The 19819-nt window shown below is 42.8% G+C and overlaps 1 protein-coding gene across 1 annotated transcript in view; it reads right to left on the bottom strand.

Annotated features, from left to right (window-relative positions):
* Window positions 1–19819, bottom strand: part of LANCL3 (LanC like family member 3) — a 93023-nt gene that overhangs the window by 11837 nt on the left and 61367 nt on the right. The window contains exons 2-3 of the mRNA XM_024766562.1: window positions 8603–8726; window positions 7487–7684 (exon numbers count right to left, since the gene is read on the bottom strand). Coding sequence (XP_024622330.1) covers window positions 7487–7684; window positions 8603–8726 — 322 coding nt within the window. The remainder of the gene's footprint in view (window positions 1–7486; window positions 7685–8602; window positions 8727–19819) is intronic.

Genomic DNA, 19819 nt, shown 5'->3' with positions numbered 1-19819 from the left:
ATGTGGCTATTTGGGATGGCTAAATGTTTACACAGTTTGCCCATCCCCCCACGGATGTTCAGAATTCCTAATGTTAAAGTACTTATAACTACACACCTTTTCCTAAGAGCCAAACTGGGAGTCCTTCCAAAAACAACAATGATCCCAAGTGACCTGGCCAAGACTCTGGCTTCAGCCGTGAAGTGAGGCCCTCCCCACTTGATTGTTCCAAGGAAAGACACGTTCTTTCAAAACTCCTCAGCCAAGGCAATCTCAATTACACAGGCAGGAATGGAAACAAGAGAAGTGACAGCTATTAATAGAAACAATTTCCTCCACATTCCAGGTGCTCATATTCAGAGAGGAGATTAGTAACACAAGATCACTCTCTCTCCTGCCTCGCCTACCCTTCTCGTATAGAAAGTGGGAAAGACTGGAATTTAGTAGATATTTTGACTAGCTCATCCGTCAAGGTTACCTCTGCCTTTGTCTTTGACTAGCCTATTTTACAACTGTGTAAAGACAGAAATTACCTTGTAGAAAACTGACAGTAATGTAAATAATACCTGTCTCTAGAAACTCACATTCTGTACGGTAGATGCTGCAATGACTTCCCTCAGTCTTCGTGGAAGCAGCTAGTTTCTGCATCTATTAAGTAAATTCATGTCAGCGTTCCTAATAGCCTAGAAATTATGTCCACTCTTCGGATTTTCCTTTGAACCAGTTGTGATACCTATGTGGTTCCCTCATCAATTTATGAGTTAAAATTGTTGACATATGTTTATGTTTGTTTGAGAGTCATGATTTTATTCTCTTTTAAAAATGTATCCTGGGCTTCTGTGGTGGCGCAGTGGTTGAGAGTCCGCCTGCCGATGCAGGGGACATGGGTTCGTGCCCCGGTCCGGGAAGATCCCACATGCCGCGGAGCGGCTGGGCCCGTGAGCCACGGCTGCTGAGCCTGCGCGTCCGGAGCCTGTGCTCCGCAACGGGAGAGGCCACAACAGTGAGAGGCCCGCGTACAGAAAAAAAAAAAAAAAAAAAATGTATCCTTTAACACTCCCTGTGACGAACACATAACAACGGGCTCTCCTCAGCCAGTGCTTTCCAGTCAACCACTGACAATGGTCACCTATAGCACTGTCTTCCTTCAGTTTTAGGAAGAAAGTGTCATTCCCACAAAGAATGATTTTTAAAAGAATTGAACTTAGTTAATTACACATTCATTCATTCACTGTATCCATTCATTTGAAAGTGCTCATTGATGATCTGCTGTATGCACAGCCCTAAGCAGGGCCAGCTTCATGGGCATGTGACCTGTACAGCCTCACAAAGGGCCTCCAGAAGGGCCCCACCCTGGATTGAATGCTCTGTTGTTGCCATCTTGAAATTCTTAATCATTTTTTAAAAAGGGGTCTGCATGTTTATTTTGTACTGGGTCCCCCAAATTATGTCACCAGTTCTGGCACTGGGTGATATAAAATAAATGCTAAACACGATTCCTGCCCTTCAGGAAGGCACTGTCTAGAAAGGGAGAGAAAATTATGTACTTTTGACTGATACATAATAAGACATGTAGTTCATGATGCTGTGGGGACATAAAATGAATGGCCCTGAAAATAATACTGGAGGGATCAGAAAAGTGGAAGCTCCCTGAGGGAGACAGTCAGGGGAAGCTTTGATGGAAGTAAGGCTTTCTTCAGGACTGTGTAGGATGCATAGGAAACTGCAGGCCTGAGGAGATGGAGAGAGAGCATTCCAGGCATCAAATCAGCAAGTGCAAAGTTTCTAAGCCACAATAAACAAGTCACATGAAGACCAGTGGGGCAGTGTTCTAAGCAACAGGACCATGGGCTGGAAGGGTAGATTGGGCTCACATATTGGATGATTTTACAATTCCAGATGGGCAGCTTGGACTGTATTCGTGGGCAGTAGGGAACCAGTGGGACTGTTTTGTTGTGAATTGGTTGGTTTATATTTTTAATGATGTGATTAGTATTATAGACAAAATGCCCCACTGTGGGGTCAACCAAGACTGAAAGAAGGGCAATAGGGTAGCTATGAGCTGATCGTGTCAGCAGAAAGATGGCAAAGAGGCTAATGAAAGAGACAGTTCACAGGATGGATGGCTGTTTAGATATTAATTGAGCACCTACTATATACCAGGACAGTAGTAGGTACTAAGGTTTTTTAAAAGCCCCTGCCAGGGCTTCCCTGGTGGCGCAGTGGTTAAGAATCCTCCTGCCAATGCAGGGGACACGGGTTTGAGCCCTGGTCTGGGAAGATCCCACATGCCGCGGAGCAACTAAGCCCGTGCGCCACAACTACTGAGCCTGCGAGCCACAACTGCTGAAGCCTACACTCTAGAGCCCATGAGCCACAACTACTGAAGCCCGTGCACCTAGAGCCCGTGCTCCACAGCAAGAGAAGCCACTGCAATAAGAAGCCCGCGCACTGCAGCGAAGAGGAGCCCCAGCTCACCACAACTAGAGAAAGCCCGCGTGCAGCAACGAAGACCCAACGCAGCCAAAAATTAAATAAATGAATAAATAAATTTATTAAAAAAAGAGAAGCAGATGGTTTAAAAAATAAATAAAAGCCCCTGCCTTCATTAGTCTTTACAACCTAACTGGGGCACTCATTAGGCTACGTGAGGGGACAGAGAGGCGTTGAGGAAGCACAGAGGAAGGCTCCTAACCGACACTTGGAGGTAGGAAAGGCCCACTGGTGAAATGACACCATCTAACCTGGGTACCAAAGGAGGAGGAGGAACAGGCCAGGTGAACCGGAGCCCTTGGTGCTCTATCGGATCCCTTTACTTTACTGGCAGGTGCCCCATCCCCCAGCTGCTGTGAGTTGACTGCTGACAAAGCTCACTGCTGCCCTCTTCTTGGGAGATAGGGCCTCAGCCAAAGGGGTGGCTATGCTATGCACCTCCCCTAGAAGGTTTTGGCCAATGATTGGCTGCCTCAAGACAGAGCAACTCTGTGGTGTCATCTGTGCTTCTTAGCTTCCCCACCACCCAGAATCCAGGTGAAGCTACTCTCCAGGTGAGACACAGAGAGCCCTTTGCCACCCAGCTTCTACTCTGTCCTCCTGCCACTTCTCCCCCATGCCCTCCATGAAGCGTTTACTTCAGTGAAACCAAACCACCCCACAGTTCCCCTTCCTTCACCATGTGGTTCCATGCCTCTGACTGACTTTTCTCGGAACAAACTTCTCACCTTTCTTAGTCTAACTTATCTCAGGCATCATCTCCTCCAGGAAGCCTTCCCAGAACCTGGAGGAGGACCAGAAATCCCTCCTTTGAGCTCCCATCACTCCTTATACAAGCCTTAGCACTCACACAGTATCATATTAAAATTACCTGTTTTTTAATATAAATAATTTTTAAATTGAAGTATAGTTGATTTGTAATATTATATTCATTTCAGGTGTACCGGATAGTGATCCAGTATTTTTGCAGACTAAACTCCATTAAAAGTTATTACAAGATGACTATAATTCCCTGTGCTATACAATATATCCTTGTTGCTTATCTATTTTATACATAGTAGTGTGTATTTCTTAATCTCCTACCCCCATCTTGCCCCTCCTCCCTTCCTTCTCCCCACTGGTACCCACTAGTTTGTTTTCTACATCTGTAAGTCTGTTGAAATTACTTGTTTTCATGGCTGCCGCCCCTAGTATTGTGCCAGCTACCCAAGGGCAGGTACTCTGTCTTGTTCATTTTTGCTCCCCAATCTGTGGCATGGTGTTTGACACATGGCAAGGACTCCACAAATGTCTGCTGACGCTATAATGTCCCATTTCTCACCCCAGCGCAGGCCGATGCTGAAGCGGAGATGAAAGATGTGGAAGGAAGACGGGTTGAGATGGTCTAATTGCTAAACCAGGCCATTAGCCCCAGGCAGCTTAATGGGTATTGATCCTATGGCTCTGGCCAGAGACAAAGGGCCTCTTCCTGCAGCCTGGATCATGGAATGGTACACGGACAGGACCTTGAAAAACTTCTACACCTATTGTCTCCTTACCTAACCTAATGAAATCCACAATAAGGTGGCTTAACCTAAAAGGAAAGGACGTTGGATTTCTTTGCATTTGCTGGGAACGGTGTCATTTCATCCTGGGAACACTGCTTATTGTGCACTGCCATGAAACCCGGAGGCAGCAATGATATATGTCTTTGTCAAATACAAATGGGAAAATGAATTATTACTTAAGAAGTATGGTTTGAGAGGCTAAATCTTGGAAACATGGGACCCAGCAGAGCCTCGTGATAGCCAGACTTGGCACGTTTCGTTTCAACATCCTACAGAATCAGCGCACAGGTCCATTCCGGGATCCGGAATTTCACTGAAGCACGCATTGTACGGTGTGCACTATAAAGCTTAGTGACCAAAGACACCTGCACTGTACAAGTACTTACTGTTCTCTATTCAAAGTCACCTACGCAGGAGCCCTCATGAAATGATTTAAAAAAATATAGCTACACCTGCGTTTCACCCAGAGTAAAGGAAATGCGCCGTCAGTGTGACCACAGATGATGTAACATAATGCGATCTAGAGTTTCTTTTAGCCACAGCATTTGTTTTAATGATTTTGCAAATGATTTTTGTCCTGTATTACAGAATCTTTAAGGCTAGGAAGGGGTCAGGTGAATCTGCCTGCTATACCTCGTTGTACTTAGTGAGAAAAGCTCTACGTCGCGCTGGGTATTTATAAATGTGGGTGCCTGCAAATCTTTTGGGCCATATCCCTCACGAACGGTAAGGGTCCACAGGATTAAAGGGGTCTGTGGTGAAAAAAAGACTGAGTTTCACTGCTCCACCTCAATGCACTCCTTCCACAGATGAACAAAGACACAAAAGAAACAAAGTGGTTTTCTCAAGGTTACTTAGCTGGTTAGTGTCTGAACTATAATTAGAACCCGGAGTTATTAACTTAAGAGTCCAGAAGTATATTCACAGCGCATAAATGATAACTAAGGCTGTCACCTGTAGAGGTGGGTTGAAGGAAAGTCAATGGGAAACAATTATAGTATCATTGATGAAGATAAGGTATCATTGATGAAGTTCCACACTGTGGATTATTTCTGGCAGGTTTTAAATCACAGAATCAGTCTTCCGCCCCAAACCATCTGCACTGTTCATAAATCTACTCTCAAAAAATCTTCTCACATAAGTGAGAATTATTTTTCTAGGTCATCTCTTGTTTTAGAATTTTTGGAGAGCTTACTGTTGCCAACTTCAGAGGCATCTTCATGGTCTTTAACCTGCACTTATCAGATTTATAATCACTCCTGATGCTATTTTTAGCACATCTCTTAAAAGGAAGACCAATACCCTTGAGATGGAAGTGCGGGTTGGCAGACATAATGGGCTCCATTTGGTTCTTTATTCATTTGTGAATTCGTTTATTTTTGGCAGTCCAGTGAATATGAGGATTGAATGATTTTGCCCTGCAACCTGCGTTTAATCTAACCAAGATACTGAACATGAATGATAAATGAGGATAAATAAAGTCCCCAAGGTGATGAATACTCTGCTGTACTGTTATGGTCCATGATTTACAAAGACAGATGGGATGTGATGTACAGAGAGAAAGGAATAACCGCCCTTCAAGAACCCCACATCAATTAAGTGACCCAGCCACTCATTTTAGTAAATTATCTTCCCACTCTTCACAGGGCTTTTACTATACATTGAATCCTTTCAAAATAGGCTGTATTTAATTTGGAACATCTCCAAAATTCAAGGATCCTGGGGTGCTTGGAGGATACCCAAAGGCCTTCACTGAAAATGATGAAAGGGAATAGGAAATGGGAGCGTTGAGCGTAACATGAAGAGATATCATTTCCAGAATGGTAAATAACTGCTGTTTTTCTTCAGAAAGTTCAAAGCAAGAAAAAGGTGGGCTCAAATGATCACTGGTGGGAATTAGCCTGGACGTAATGCACAATGAATGCCCTGGCGCTGGTACAAGCATACACGGGAGCCTTTGAAGTCCTTCCTTAAGTAAAAATGGAAGGCAGAGAAAATATGGCCAATGGACTAACACTTCTATTATTCGTCACCTCAAACTGTACCGAAGAAAAAATGAAATTCCAGTTGGATTAAAGAACATTAATTAGGTAAGGAGGGGAAAGGAAGTAATAAAAATCAGGTAACAAATGAAAGAGAAATCAAATATATTTTAAAGCTGTACTCATGGCACTGAAGCATAGCCTTGAAAATTAAATAACACTCCTAATCAAAAATGTGTGTGTTGGGCTTCCCTGGTGGCGCAGTGGTTGGGAATCCGCCTGCCAATGCAGGGGACACGGGTTCGAGCCCTGGTCTGGGAGCATCCCACATGCTGCGGAGCAACTGAGCCTGTGTGCCACAGCTGCTGAGGCCCGCGCGCCTGGAGCCCGTGCTCCGCAACGAGGGAGGCCACCGCAGAGAGAGGCCTGTGCATTGCAGCGAGGAGTGGTCCCCTGCTCACCGCAACTAGAGAAAGTCCATGCACAGCAATGAAGACTCAACACAGCCAAAAATAAATAAATAAAATAAATAAATAAAATAAATTTATAAAAAAAAATGTGTGTGTTATTTTGGTATTTTAAGTCTCTCTGGCCAATCGACCAAAATGCACTGTCTTTTTTGAATTGCCCCTTCTCTAAGGCCTAATTAGCAGTGTAATGGGATGGAAAGAAAAAAGGAAAAGATGGGGTCTGATAAGTTTCCAGGCTCGATTCCAGAGAGTTCACTGCAAATGGCTTCTCATTTCTCTAGACTTTTCATTAGGTGATAATGGAAACCGTCATTTGGAGAAGAATTACAGAATAGTCCATCTTCAACCTTAATGTGCATACAAATCACCTAGGGATCTTGTTGAAGTGCAGATTCGGATTCAGTGGGGCTGGGGTGGGGCCTGAGATTCTGGATATCTAACAAACTCCCGTGCCACTAGTCCAGGGACCACGTTTTGAACTGCCAGGTTCCAGATCTGCACTGTCCCATGAAGTTACTGAGCGCTTGCAACGTGGCTAGTCTGTATCAGGATGGGATGTAAGTATAACAGAGACACGGGATTTCAAAGACTGGATATTTAAAAAATATGAAGTCACTCGATTTTTAAATTTGTTGCATGTTGAAATAATATTTGGCGTATATTGGGGTAGATCTATTATTAAAATTCATTTCACCTGTTTCTTTCTATGTTTTAAACAGGGCTACTAGAAAGTTAATTTCATATGTGGCTCGTATTATATTTTGTTGGACAGCACTAGTTTAATTTGTATACAAATATTGTAGATAAAGATCATATATTTTTTTAAACACAGGATCATTTCTGGACATCCTTTACTGATGGAGACTTTCTTGGCTTTGAAAAGTTTCATCTTGACCTTTTCATCTCCCACGGTAATGGCATAAGATGAGAAATACCCTCACTTCTCAGAAAAGGCACCCGTCTTTGGCTAAGCCCAATGAAAGGGAATGCTACCAGATAATAACATGAGTGAGACCTGGGGCGCCGTGGCACCAGTGCACCAGCTCGTTCTCCCTCTCGATGGCCTCGCCGAGCTCAGGTGGCCAGTTGCAGTTTTGTTCCTGCTCCATAAGGAAGTCCACGCTCTGCCACACCAGCTCCTGATCTGAGGGCTTAAGGTGCTCATGGTAAGAAAGAAGCATCTGGAGGATGGACGACAGGCCATGAGCTGCTCCTATACAGACAAGCACAGCATCATTAATTCACATAATTGGGAGGAGAACCAGTTTGAAGTCTGGGCGTAAGTATTACAGATTGATGAAGGGGTTGGGGAAAGCCAGGCATTCTAGGCAAAAGGAACAGGCACAAAGGTTACAAAGGTATGAGAACACTTTGCCTGCTGGAGACTTTATAAATGTGAACCAGGGAAGGGAGAGATAAAGCTTGAGTTTGGAGAGGGAGGCAGGCGATCTGCAAAGGGGCTTGCAAGTCATGCTTGCAAGGAGTGATGGGGAACCACTGAAGGATTCAAAGGGGTAGTAACTAACTTTCACTTTACAAGCCTCATATCTCAAAAGTACTCATTGTGATTCAGTAGTCTGTTATTAATCCACTAATATTAAAAACTTGAAACTGTCAGTGGCTGAATCCTGCTTCCCTGTGCAGAGGTACTATTGGCAGTGAGCATATAAGCTGTTAATTTTCAGCAAAATTAGGCCAGTGAATTCACAATCAAGAATAAAGGATTTGAGTCTTTAGTGAAAGTCATTGTTAAAATAGCTCCATTTCTTTTTTTTTCCTTTTTTTTCTTTTTTGTTTTAACATCTTTATTGGAGCTTTACAATGTCATGTCAGTTTCTGCTGTATAACAAAGCGAATCAGCTATATGTATACATATATCCCCATATCCCCTCCCTCTTGCGTCTGCCTCCCACCCAAATAGCTCCACTTCTGACAGGTAGACTCTGAAAACAAATATGAAATTGTGCTTTGTAGTATCCGTCAATATTTGTTTTTAAATGGCCTTTCAAAGGGTTCCCAGTGAAAGCAATAGTGATGACCTACGTCAAAAACAAAATCTTCCAGTCTTTAGCCAATGCTGCTGTTAGAGACTGCCTTTCTCCTCCAGGCCTTTGCCAACACCCTCACTCACCCAAGTATTCGGTTCCATAGTAAGAATACATCAGTGGGAATGGTTTCCTCTTTTTCATGGCATATTGCTTCCCGGAGTCCAGGATCGCCTGGCAAATTGATTTGATCTGTGCTGGGGTCAGCACCTGAGTAAGGAAAAGAGGCAGAAGTCAAGTCAGGATCATCATTATTCCTCAGACACTGGACTTTCTTGCTTAAAAAGTCCATCAGCATATCCCCCCCTCCCAGTCCTTTTCCTATTTGTAAATAAGCTCAGCCCACCATACCTTTTTTTTGGAAACCACTGATTCTCTCTTCATTGTCAAGTTTATCTCCCCTCTTCAGAAAATTTGCAGTTCTGATGGGAAACACACACCTTTACTGCTATAGGCTTTTATAAATGGCAGAGGCCACCTAACAGCTGTTATAGCATTAATCCTTGTCACAGGAACAAGAAGTTGCTCAGGAAAGAACAAAGACTGGTCCTAAGCGACCATGCTTGGCAAAGCTGTTACTTCTGATGTATGGCGCGGGTCTGGCTCAGACAATGGGCCTTCAGTTTGTGTCATTTCGACTGTGCTCATAAAGCCACAATTCTATGACAAGCTGCTGCATGACAGACCCGCTGGAGCCTTTTGCAGTCCATGAAGGAAACCTAAGTCCAATAAGGACCAGGACCAAGGCAAAGGAACTTTTACTATCAAAATGATGCTGAATAGAGAATGGCTAAAAGGCCGTCTCCCATATTTTATTCAATCTAGGTACCGTAAGTTTTAGGGCTATACAGGTTAAAATGTTCTCAAGCCTACATAGCATCATTGCATTTATTAGGGTTCTGCTCACGTTTGCAATGTTCTCTGTCTGCCAGTCTGCCTCGGGGCGCACTGGATGCTCCCTTTGGCACAGCACTTGACACCTGTTGCGTTCTGTCTCTCTCTACTGGATGATCAGATGCAAAGACTGTAATGTCTCGTCATTTTGGTATCCTTGGTTCCTGACTCTGAGCCCGAGGGGGCCTTTGGTAACTGATGAGTGAGTAAGTGCCAGGAGGACTGCCATGAAAAGCAGAGCCCCCCTCTCCTCTTTTCTTTATTCACCCCTCCCTCCCTCTTCCCCTTCCTTCCACAATTATTTCTTAAGCCCTTACTATAAGCAGGAAAGACTGTTCTAGACGCTGGAGATACAACAGTGAACAACATGACAAGACCTTTACTCTCATGAAGCCAACCTTCCAAAAAGGCAGACCTACACAGGAAAAGTACTAGCCAGAGTAACCAAAGAAAGAAGAAATCACCTAAAGGTCAGCCTTGGCCTGACTGGATGAATCTGGGATCAAGGAACAATCTACTGGATTTTGGCCTTTCTCCGAAGACTCGCACATCCAATTTTCCTACCTGATATCTGCCATTAGACACACCCATTCCTTTTGAAATAACTAATTTCTTAAGTCATAACTTGCTCCTCTGATTTATGCAACATTAGGAGGGCAAAATATAATCCAGGTTGTGGCCCCTTCAAATCCAGCATTTAATTTGGAAAAATAATCACATAAAGAAGAGGAAGTTGTTCATTAATTAGTTCTGCCAGTTAACATTACTGAGCTACTATTCCAGTGAGGCCCTCTAGTAGGTATTGTGGGGGAAACTCTAGAAAGCCTAGGACACATTTTTTTTCCTACAAGGAACTTACTATCCAGCACTGGAGATAGACATAGACAAAAGTCTACAATACAGTGATTAAAGTTCATGAGCCCACCTCACACCGGTCAGAATGGCCATCATCAAAAATCTACGAATATATGGAATATTAGTCACCCATAAAAAAGAATGCAATAATGCCATTTGCAGCAACATGGATGGACCTAGAGATTATCACACTAAGTGAAGTAAGTCAGATAGAGAAAGACAAATATCATATGATATGACTTATATGTGGAACCCAAAAAAATGATATAAATGAGCTTATTTACAAAAGAGAAATAGACTCACTGATATAGAAAAAAACTTGTGGTTACCAAAGGGGAAAGCGGGGGAGGGATTAAATTGGGAATTTGGCATTAACAGATATACATTACTATATATAAAATAGATAAACAACAAAGACCTACTGTATAGCACAGGGAACTATATTCAATATCTTGTAATAACCTATAAGGGAAAAGAATCTGAAAAGGAATATATATATGTGTGTATATATATATATATATATATATATGTAACTGAACCACTTTGCTGTACACTTGAAATACTGTAAATCAACTATACTTCAATTAAAAAATTTTTTTTAATTAAAAAGTTCATGAACCCAGGCAGGGGTGGAAAGAAACAGTAATGCAGAATATTTAACACATCAGCTTCACTAAGACTTCATCTCCTCATTTTCCATCTGGTTGCTCAGAAACAATTACATCATGGGTTCCAACTTAAGTTTCCCTTTTATTAGGTACCTATCTTTGCCTCTTGGGTTTACTTCTCCTTTCTGCCTAGAAATCCTAAAGACCCTATCTTCCCATGTCTTCCCACTGTCATTTCAGGGTTCAGCCTCGGTCTTTCCTTAGATGGACGGCACATTTCTCCTAAATGATTTCCTCCTCTGCATCCGTTCGAATTGTTACCAAAATTTCATTTGCCACTGACAACATCTTACTCTCTCTGTACCTTTATCAGCACCAACTGACCTCACATTTAGTCTTACTCTATGTAATATCTTGCATCATCAGCCTCATATCGACCCCCCATCCTGGCTTACTCTCAGAAACCTGCCAAGAACCTCAAAGGGCATGAACTTAAGAGGAGTCTATCCTGGTCCCATCCCATAATTTCCTGGGAATATATCTGGCCCTTCACCTTAACTGAGGTCCTGTATGCCACTATTGGTCTTGAATCCATGTGACAGAGGCAGTTTTTGTGACAGGAAAAGGCCACTGGATTTTCAGCGTACGTACTCATTTGAATGACTAGAATTCTCCCTATTTGACTTCTGTGCTGATAATTGAAAACTGGATTATTCTTTCCTCAGCTGAACATTTATTCATGTCTCCTTTCTCTCCCCGCCCCACCTGCTTGTTTTTAACCCAGAAAAGGAAGATCAACTTTGGTTCTATGTGGTGCCCTCTTTCTTTCCATCCCTGATCCACAGCTCAGAATAGAGAATGAGTTTATAAAATATTTCAAAACTTCCCCGGTCATGCATCATGTCTGGGTGGTTTCCTCTTATCTTGCAGAAACACTGTGAAAAACAAAGAGAAACAGCGCTTGTCGGGCCGGATAAAGACTAGTTATGCGTGCAGTTCTTTATCGCTGGGAACAGACAAGACCTACCCTTGGCTTTATTGATCAGCAAATAAAAAGGGGAAAAACAGTGTACATGAAAGTGTGCAGAGGAGAGCACTGAAGAAGAGGGTACTGGTCCCCGCCCAACACACAGTACGTTAGGAAGAAAGGAGATGAGACACCGGGCAGGGGCTGCTTCGTGTTCTCTCATTTGTCTGCCCTCTCAGACATCCCTCCAGGCCGCACTCCCAGCACAGAGGAGCACACGAGCGCACACACTTCCAAGAAGACGGCCTCCGTGCTGCTGAAACACTCTGAGGCCTTGGGAATGAGGAAATGGCATTTCCACTGGGGAAAAAAGTAACTGGGGATGGCAGAGAGCGGCTCCCTGCGCATTAGGCCTTTATCAGGACAAACCCAAATTCCCTCTCCTGTATCTGTAGCACATAAGGCTATGCATGTGTTGATGTCTTGGATGGATTTGGTTCTTTTTTAAAACATTTTTTTTTAATTAAAGTATAGTTGATTGACAATGTTGTGTTAATTTCAGCTGTACAGCAAAGTGACTCAGTTATACACATATATACATTCATTTTTTTCATATTCTTTTCCATTATGGTTTATCCCAGGATATTGAATACAGTTCCCTGTGCTATACAGTAGGACCTTGTTGTTTATCTACGTCTGTATCTTTATTCCTGTCCTGCCCCTAGGTTCATCAGAACCATTTTTTGTTTTAGATTCCATATACATGTGTTAGCAATACGGTATTTGTTTTTCTCTTTCTGACTTACTTCACTCTGTATGACAGACTCTAGGTCCATCCACCTCACTAGATTCCACATATAAGTGATATCATATGGTATTTGGATTTGGTTCTTTAAATAAAAATTTGTTTTTACACTGAATTGAAATAAATTAAGATATCTCAAAAATACAAAGCAAGTCTCTGGTGGTTTGGTGTAAATATTTTCATTAGTCTAATCGATTGCCTTCGCTGATCCTTGAACAGAGGTGCTTGCTGTGAAATAGTCCCATTGGGCTGGGCTCTGAATATGAAGAGACGAGAGAGTAATAAAGCCCATTCTGTGTTTACTGGCCCCGCCTAAAGGTTGTGCTCTGATGCAACCAACTCCCTGCTGAGGAGAGAGGACCTTTGTTAAGGAAATGAATGAAATGGGCCAAGCCACAGAAAGCCTGCCTCACCACAGACCCCTTTCCAGGGTTAAGTGTCCCGCCCACAGGCCCTCTGAAGTGGCAGTCTTTGCTAGCTTGATATCAACCACCGCCAGCATTAGCAAGCAGCAGTCCAAAATGCCCAAAGTATGTGACTGCCCATCCAGATGGAATGCAGAAGGTCACTCCAATATCATGCCAAACACATATGTAACAGAGCAAGAATCTGACATTAACTTAGGTGATTTCCTCCAGCAATTTATTTCATCCACTCCTTTGCCCTGCCTTTCTGGTGGTAGCACAAGCTTCTGCCTGAGAGAGAAAAGCCATTTGATGACCAATGAACATCGAAATGACTTTTTTTTTAGGTTAACTTAAAAAAAAATCTTATTGGAGTCTAGTTGATTTACAGTGTTGTGTTACTTTCAGGTGTACAGCAAAGTGATCAGTTATACATATACATATATTCATTCTTTTGTTGAGACCCATGGAGATAATAGCTCTGAGGAAAAAAGGCTGTTGAGTTGTAGAAACTGGGTATTTTAGTACTTGAAGTTGATAATACAAACAACAGACTTGAAGGATATGTAGAGTCAGGATGGAGCTAAATCTGTTCAAGGTGGAAAGAGGCGAAACCAGGAAAGTGAAAGTCAGTGTGGAGTTCCTGCTCTCCTAGCCCCACTCCCTTGCGCTAAGCATTAGGGAGAGATCCTATAATCCCCCCAAAAGGTTTGGGGATCTATAGGTAGTTAGGATGTGTGTCCCCCACTCCCACCTGGAATTGGGGAGATGGCAGCCTCAAAGATGTGGCTCTTGCCTCAGGGTCTGGGGCCAGTAACAGAGATACCACTGCATGGCATGTCCACAAGAGAGCCAGAGACAATCCTGAGTTTCCTGTGGGTACCATGGTGGAGCAGAAAAACATCCCATACCCTAAAGTAAATTTTTCTAAAAAAATTCACTACCCAAATTTAAAAGTTAGGGACACTTTTTGGGTACAAAGTCAATATAAACATATGGTTAGAGTTTTACTTTTGAGGCCTGTTTGGGGCTTAGATTCAGTTGGAAGCCACTAGGTTACAGGTAACGGCCAGGCCTTCAGGAAATCTCTGGAGTGGGTGGAGATGTACTTCAGGTGTTGAGAAGACAAAAACTCAGGGGAGCTGCTTTGATGCAGAAGAAGCTTAAAGAGATAAAGTAGGGCTAAGGGAAGGCTTTCAAATAGGAAACAGAGCTTGATGAATCAGACAATTCATATTATGTGCCAGGCCTGTGCCAGGCACTTTGAGAGATGATACCATCTTAACAAATAGACTTAAGAGGTGAATCATTTAAATAATGAAGTATTTCGCATTTGTTTAAATTCTCAAAGTTATGATCTATAGGGGTAAGGTGGAGGTAGCGAATATTAAGGGCTTCACAGAGGGTGGTGGGTGGGAGGGAGGGTGGGTATTTTAAGCTGCGGGCTGATGGGGAAAACCTTGTGTATTAGGGCAATGCTTCTCACACTGCAATGTGCACACAAATCACCTGGTGCTCTTGTTAAAAATGCAGATTCTGATTCAGTAGGTCAGGGACGGGGCCAGGAGAATACAGTTCTAACGAGCTCCCAGGCGAGGCTGCTGCTGGTTCCAGGACCACACCTGAAGTAGCAAGCGATGGGATTATGGGCGCACAGAGGCTGGTTGCGGCAGAGGATTTCTCTTGGGAAGGGTGAGAACTTGGAAGGAACTGTAGGAAGTCCCCAAAGACATTCAAGGAAGCAAGAGGGAACACCAGGCAAGAACACTGCACACCATAATTTCAATGACCACATTACCCAGAAAAGAGAAGTGGCAACAATGGGAAATTCTCTTCCAATAGGCCATGTGTAGGAAAAGTGTGTCTAAATCTGCAAAACCCAGTGGGGAGCTCTCTTAGCCAATGTGGCCAAGTTTATTTTCTTAATTAGTCTCCAAATGGGGCGCATGTGCTGGTGCAGAATAAGCAAGTCCCTTCCATCTGGTTTTCCTGATGCTCCCTGACCATCATTATGCTGGGCGATGAGGAATCAGAAGGGGATTGCTCTACTTAATGATTATCTTCCAATCTTTTAGAGGGATTCAACAGAGAATTTCACTTATAAACACTTGGTCCCAGATACCACTTCAAAGTTGTTTCTTTTCCCTTCTCATGTCAAGAAACCCAAGCCAAGAAAACAATGGAAACTAGAAAAGAAAAACAGGTTTTACCCCATTCTTGCTGACTGACTGCTGGCTTGAAAGATTTATTACAAGTACCTGGTAACCCAGTCTGCACCAAGGGTCGCTAGATGATTTCCTGTTCTATTTCTTGCAAGACACGAAATGTCTCAGAGCCTGAGTTTCCTTATCTACAGAAGGGGGATCACAATGACTTGCCCCACCTACCTCCTCAGGTGATGGTGAGACTATTACTAAAAAAGCAGTTCCCATTTGGAATTAGCAGATGCAAACTAGTATGTATAGGATGGATAAACAACAAGGCCCTGCTATATAGCACAGGGAACTGTATCCAATATCCTGTGATAAACCATAATGGAAAAGAATATGACAAAGAATGTATATATATGTGTAACTGAATCACTCTGCTATACAGCAGAAATTAACACAACATTGTAAAACAACTATACTTCAACTAAAAAAAAGAAGTACTTTACTTTCTTGTTAACTTTTATATTGGCTTTCTATTGCTGCTTAAACTTGGTGGCTAGAAACAACATGAATTTAGTCTCTGACCACACCCCAAATCGATGACATCAGCCTCTCAGGGTGTGGGACATAGGCATCAGTATTTATGAAAACTCTCCAGGTGATTCCAGAGTGCGGTCAAGTTTGAGAATCACTGAGAAACTTCGCTTCACCACTTCCTAGCAGTGTGGATTTAGGCGAGTTACTCGTACTTTCTAAGCCTCAGTTTACTCATTTGTAAAAAGTATCGATAATAAGACCTCCCTGTCTCACTGGATCGTTATGAGGATTCCATATAAGACACTTAGCACAATTCCTGCCATGAGGCACGTGTGCGATGCAGTAAGCTGGGGTTAAGATAGACGTTGCAAGTCCAGCAGTGACCCAACCCCACCATTCAGCACCACAGGCCTTGCAGGTCTGTGCTCGGAATCTCCCTCAAAAAATAAGCCTGCTGTTGTTGCTCACCTCCCGCACCCCATCTTCCATCCAAGGACCAGCTTGTGTCAGCTTGCATTCCTAAGTCACCGTAACTTGTAAGTCATAGATTAGTAACGTACGGCTCTTCATGTCTGTGTATTTACTTTTCTTTCCTCATCGCCACACTTTGGGCGTTTCACTGTCCCTCTATCTCCAAACCACATTGCTTTGCTCTTTCAAAACTACTTCTCAAGTTTACCTGGTTTCTAGACAAGTCTCTGTCACTAACTTCGTTACTTTAGACCAATCACGTAACCTCTCTGGTCCTCAGTTTCCTCACCTGAAAAAACAAGGAGTTAAGCTGAGGTGGTCTTTAATGTGTCTTTCATCAATAGTATTTTGTCATTTTGTGATTCAACACTTTATGACAACCATTTTACAAATCTATAAATACTTATTTGGGCATTAATTCTGGGATGTGGATCGGATGGTATGTTTCAGTGGTTTCATTTTCTACAGGCTAGGCAAAAAGCCCTTTGCAATGAGATTATAGTGCATGTTTAACTTGACCTCTATTCTAGGCATCTTATTTTATGAAGATGCATATTCTCCCATGTGATCCAGCAATCCCACCCCTGGGCATATATCCAGACAAAACTATAATACAAAAAGATACATGCACTCCTATGTTCATAGCAGCACTATTCACAATAGCCAAGATATGGAAACAACCTAAATGTCCAGGTACAGATGAATGGATAAAGAAGATGTGGTACATATATACAACGGAATATTACTAAGCCATAAAAAAGAATGAAATAATGCCATTTGCAGCAACATGGATGGACCTAGAGATTATCATACTAAGTGAAGTCACACAGAGAAAGACAAATATCATATGATATCACTTATATGTGGAATCTAAAAAATTATATAAATGAACTTATTTACAAAACAGAAGTAGACTCACTGACATAGAAAACAAACTTATGGTTACCAAAGGGAAAAGCGGGGAGGGATAAATTGGGAATTTGGGATTAACAGATATAGATTACTATATATAACATAGACAAACAACAAGGACATACTGTATAGCACAGGGAACTATATTCAATATGCTGTGATAAACCATAATGGAAAAGAATATAAAAAAGAATATATATATGTTCAAAAAAAAAAAAAAAAAGTCCTGGCTTCTTACTAAAAAAAAAAAGATGCATATTCTCTCATGTGCTTTCTTCCTAGTAGAAAGCTTAGGAAACTAGAAGTTGTTTTAGCCTCTTGGCATTGGTTAGTTGACTAACTGGAGTCTTTGTCTCCCGATGCCTCCAAAGCGAATGACCACGTTATTAAGGCCTGATGCGTAATTGACCATTTCACGTCAGACTCTCCTCTAAGCCACGGTTATGTCGTTGCACTAGTCTCAAACCATGGTTCAACGGACATTTTTCAAGTGCTTGCTGCGTGCATGACACTGGGCTAGAGACTACAGGAATACAGAGATGAGTAGTTGTGGATAGTCAGGTATCGAGTAAATGCCTTTCTTACTTGGAAAGTTCTCCCCTTATTCCTTGCTAACTGGATCTCAATTTTATTAGGCTGACAGTTGTGTTTAACTCCAGGTGATAGTGAATATGAGCTTCAGCCAGTCATGTCAATCCTATTGTCCCTTGCCAGATACTCAGTTCTCAGCCTTCCTTGAAGCTCGAGTTGGCTATGTGACCTCACTTTGATCAGTGGAGAAATCTGCTGAGGTGGGAGCTTCTTGGAAAGCTTTTGATTTCATGATAAATGGAAATAAACTGGACAGACTTGGCTGTTACCTGCCTTTCCTCTTTTTGGTGCCCTGAATGTTTATGTGAGGCCTGGAGCTGTAGCATCCACTTTACATCCTGAGGCAATAAGCTTGTGGATGAAACACCAACACTCACAGAATGATAGAGGAAAAAGATCCTGGGGGTGGTGGACATCGTTGGGCATCTGTACCACAACTAGGAGCACCTATCTGCAGACCCTTGTTATGAGAGAAAAAGTACTCCCTTTTTTAAAGTCACTGTTCATTGGATTACTTACAAACTCACATCAGCTGGGCAGCTGTAAAGTGCCAACCTAACAGCACTGCTAGCATTCATTTCCCTGTAAAGCAATTTTTGCCCACATATTTCTCTGCTTCCATGGAAACCTCTAGTTCCGGAGCTCTTTAAAGTGAGGCTGACTGCCTGAGTGGACAAATTCAAATGCAGTTTTCAGTGCTGGCTGTACTCACAAGGTTGTGATTGATTTTTCTTGTTAAGTGCTATCCTAGAGCCCGGAGACAAAGCCTGGCGAACACACTGTCACCTTGCTGCCATTGCCCTGGGTGACCTTCCTATTCCTTCCACTTATCTTGCTCCAGGTCAGGGACAAGGGACACTCTCCAATCTGCCCCCAGGACAGTAGATCCTCCAATCCTCAAAGTCGATTTGGGGAGACAGAGAGGAGACTTGCGGGAGCCTCAGCAACAAGTGCTGTGAAGCAATCTTCTTCCTTACCAGGAACCGCTGTCACCTCAACTTAAGTGACAGTATTATGTACTACCTGCCCTGTCACTTGAGAGAGCTAGTCACGAAAATGGTCCTAGAAGAACAATATCCGAGCCATTTGCGACATTTTAAAGCTCAATAACTCTTTCACCTAGATATTTTCGACAAAGTAAGCTAGGAGGGTTTCTTTTCCATGGGCCTGTGGGATTGATGGGTGCCCTGAAGGTCACAAGTGGTGGAGATTCTTTAAAATGGCTTACATCTTTTTGTCTTCTTTTCTCCCCCAATACCTTAAAATACATTTTAATAAATGTGTTCCTGGCGGGGGCGTGGGATGAAATGGGAGATTGGGATTGACACATATACGCTACTATGTATAAAATAGATAACTAATGAGAACCTACTGTATAGCACAGGGAACTCTACTCAATGCTCTGTGGTGACCTAGATGGGAAGGAAATCCATAAAAGAGGGGATATATGTATACGTATGGCTGATTCACTTTGCTGCACTGCAGAAACTGACACAGCCGTGTAACGCCAACTAAACTCCAATTAAAAAAAAAAGTGTTCCTTGGGACTAAAGGAAGCTAAGGCCCTGAATAGTACCTTCTCTGCAAAATAAAACCTAAACCTATTGCGGGGGGTGGACTGGGTGGCCGTGGCTGGGAAATTCGGAATTTCTGGCTTTGTCATTATATGGCCCTGAACAAGTGATGTAACCTCTCTGCCTTCAGTCTTCATTGGTAAAATGAGGTAGGTGACCAAGTAACTTCCCGAGACCTTTCTGGTTCATGATGGTTTATAAGTATGTATCGAACTTTCCTTCTTCCTCTTGTATTCATTGAGGCATTGGAGGGAATCCTCCGTGTGATCCTGTCCAAAGTAGTTTCGTTATGGTGACACCGTGCTTTCAGGTACTTCGAAGGGAAAATGATTCTGGTTTTTTGTTTTCTGGTTTCTTTTCGGAAACAGTTGTAGCCAGGGGTCTTTAGGAGAGCTAGGTTATAAGATTCCGAAAGAATCGCGTTCTATATAAACAACATATCCAAAAAGGAGATTTGAGGTGACCTGGGCATGCAGGTACGCTGAGGGGAGTGGCCACCCCCCACCCTCCCCCCACCCCACCCCAGGAGGGACCA

The sequence above is a fragment of the Neophocaena asiaeorientalis genome, unplaced genomic scaffold (genome assembly GCF_003031525.2).
Source record: "Neophocaena asiaeorientalis asiaeorientalis breed wild unplaced genomic scaffold, Neophocaena_asiaeorientalis_V1.1 scaffold507, whole genome shotgun sequence".
Lineage (NCBI taxonomy): Eukaryota > Metazoa > Chordata > Mammalia > Artiodactyla > Phocoenidae > Neophocaena > Neophocaena asiaeorientalis.
Note: the sequence above shows the minus strand (reverse complement) of the source record. Positions and strands in the feature narration are given on the sequence as shown.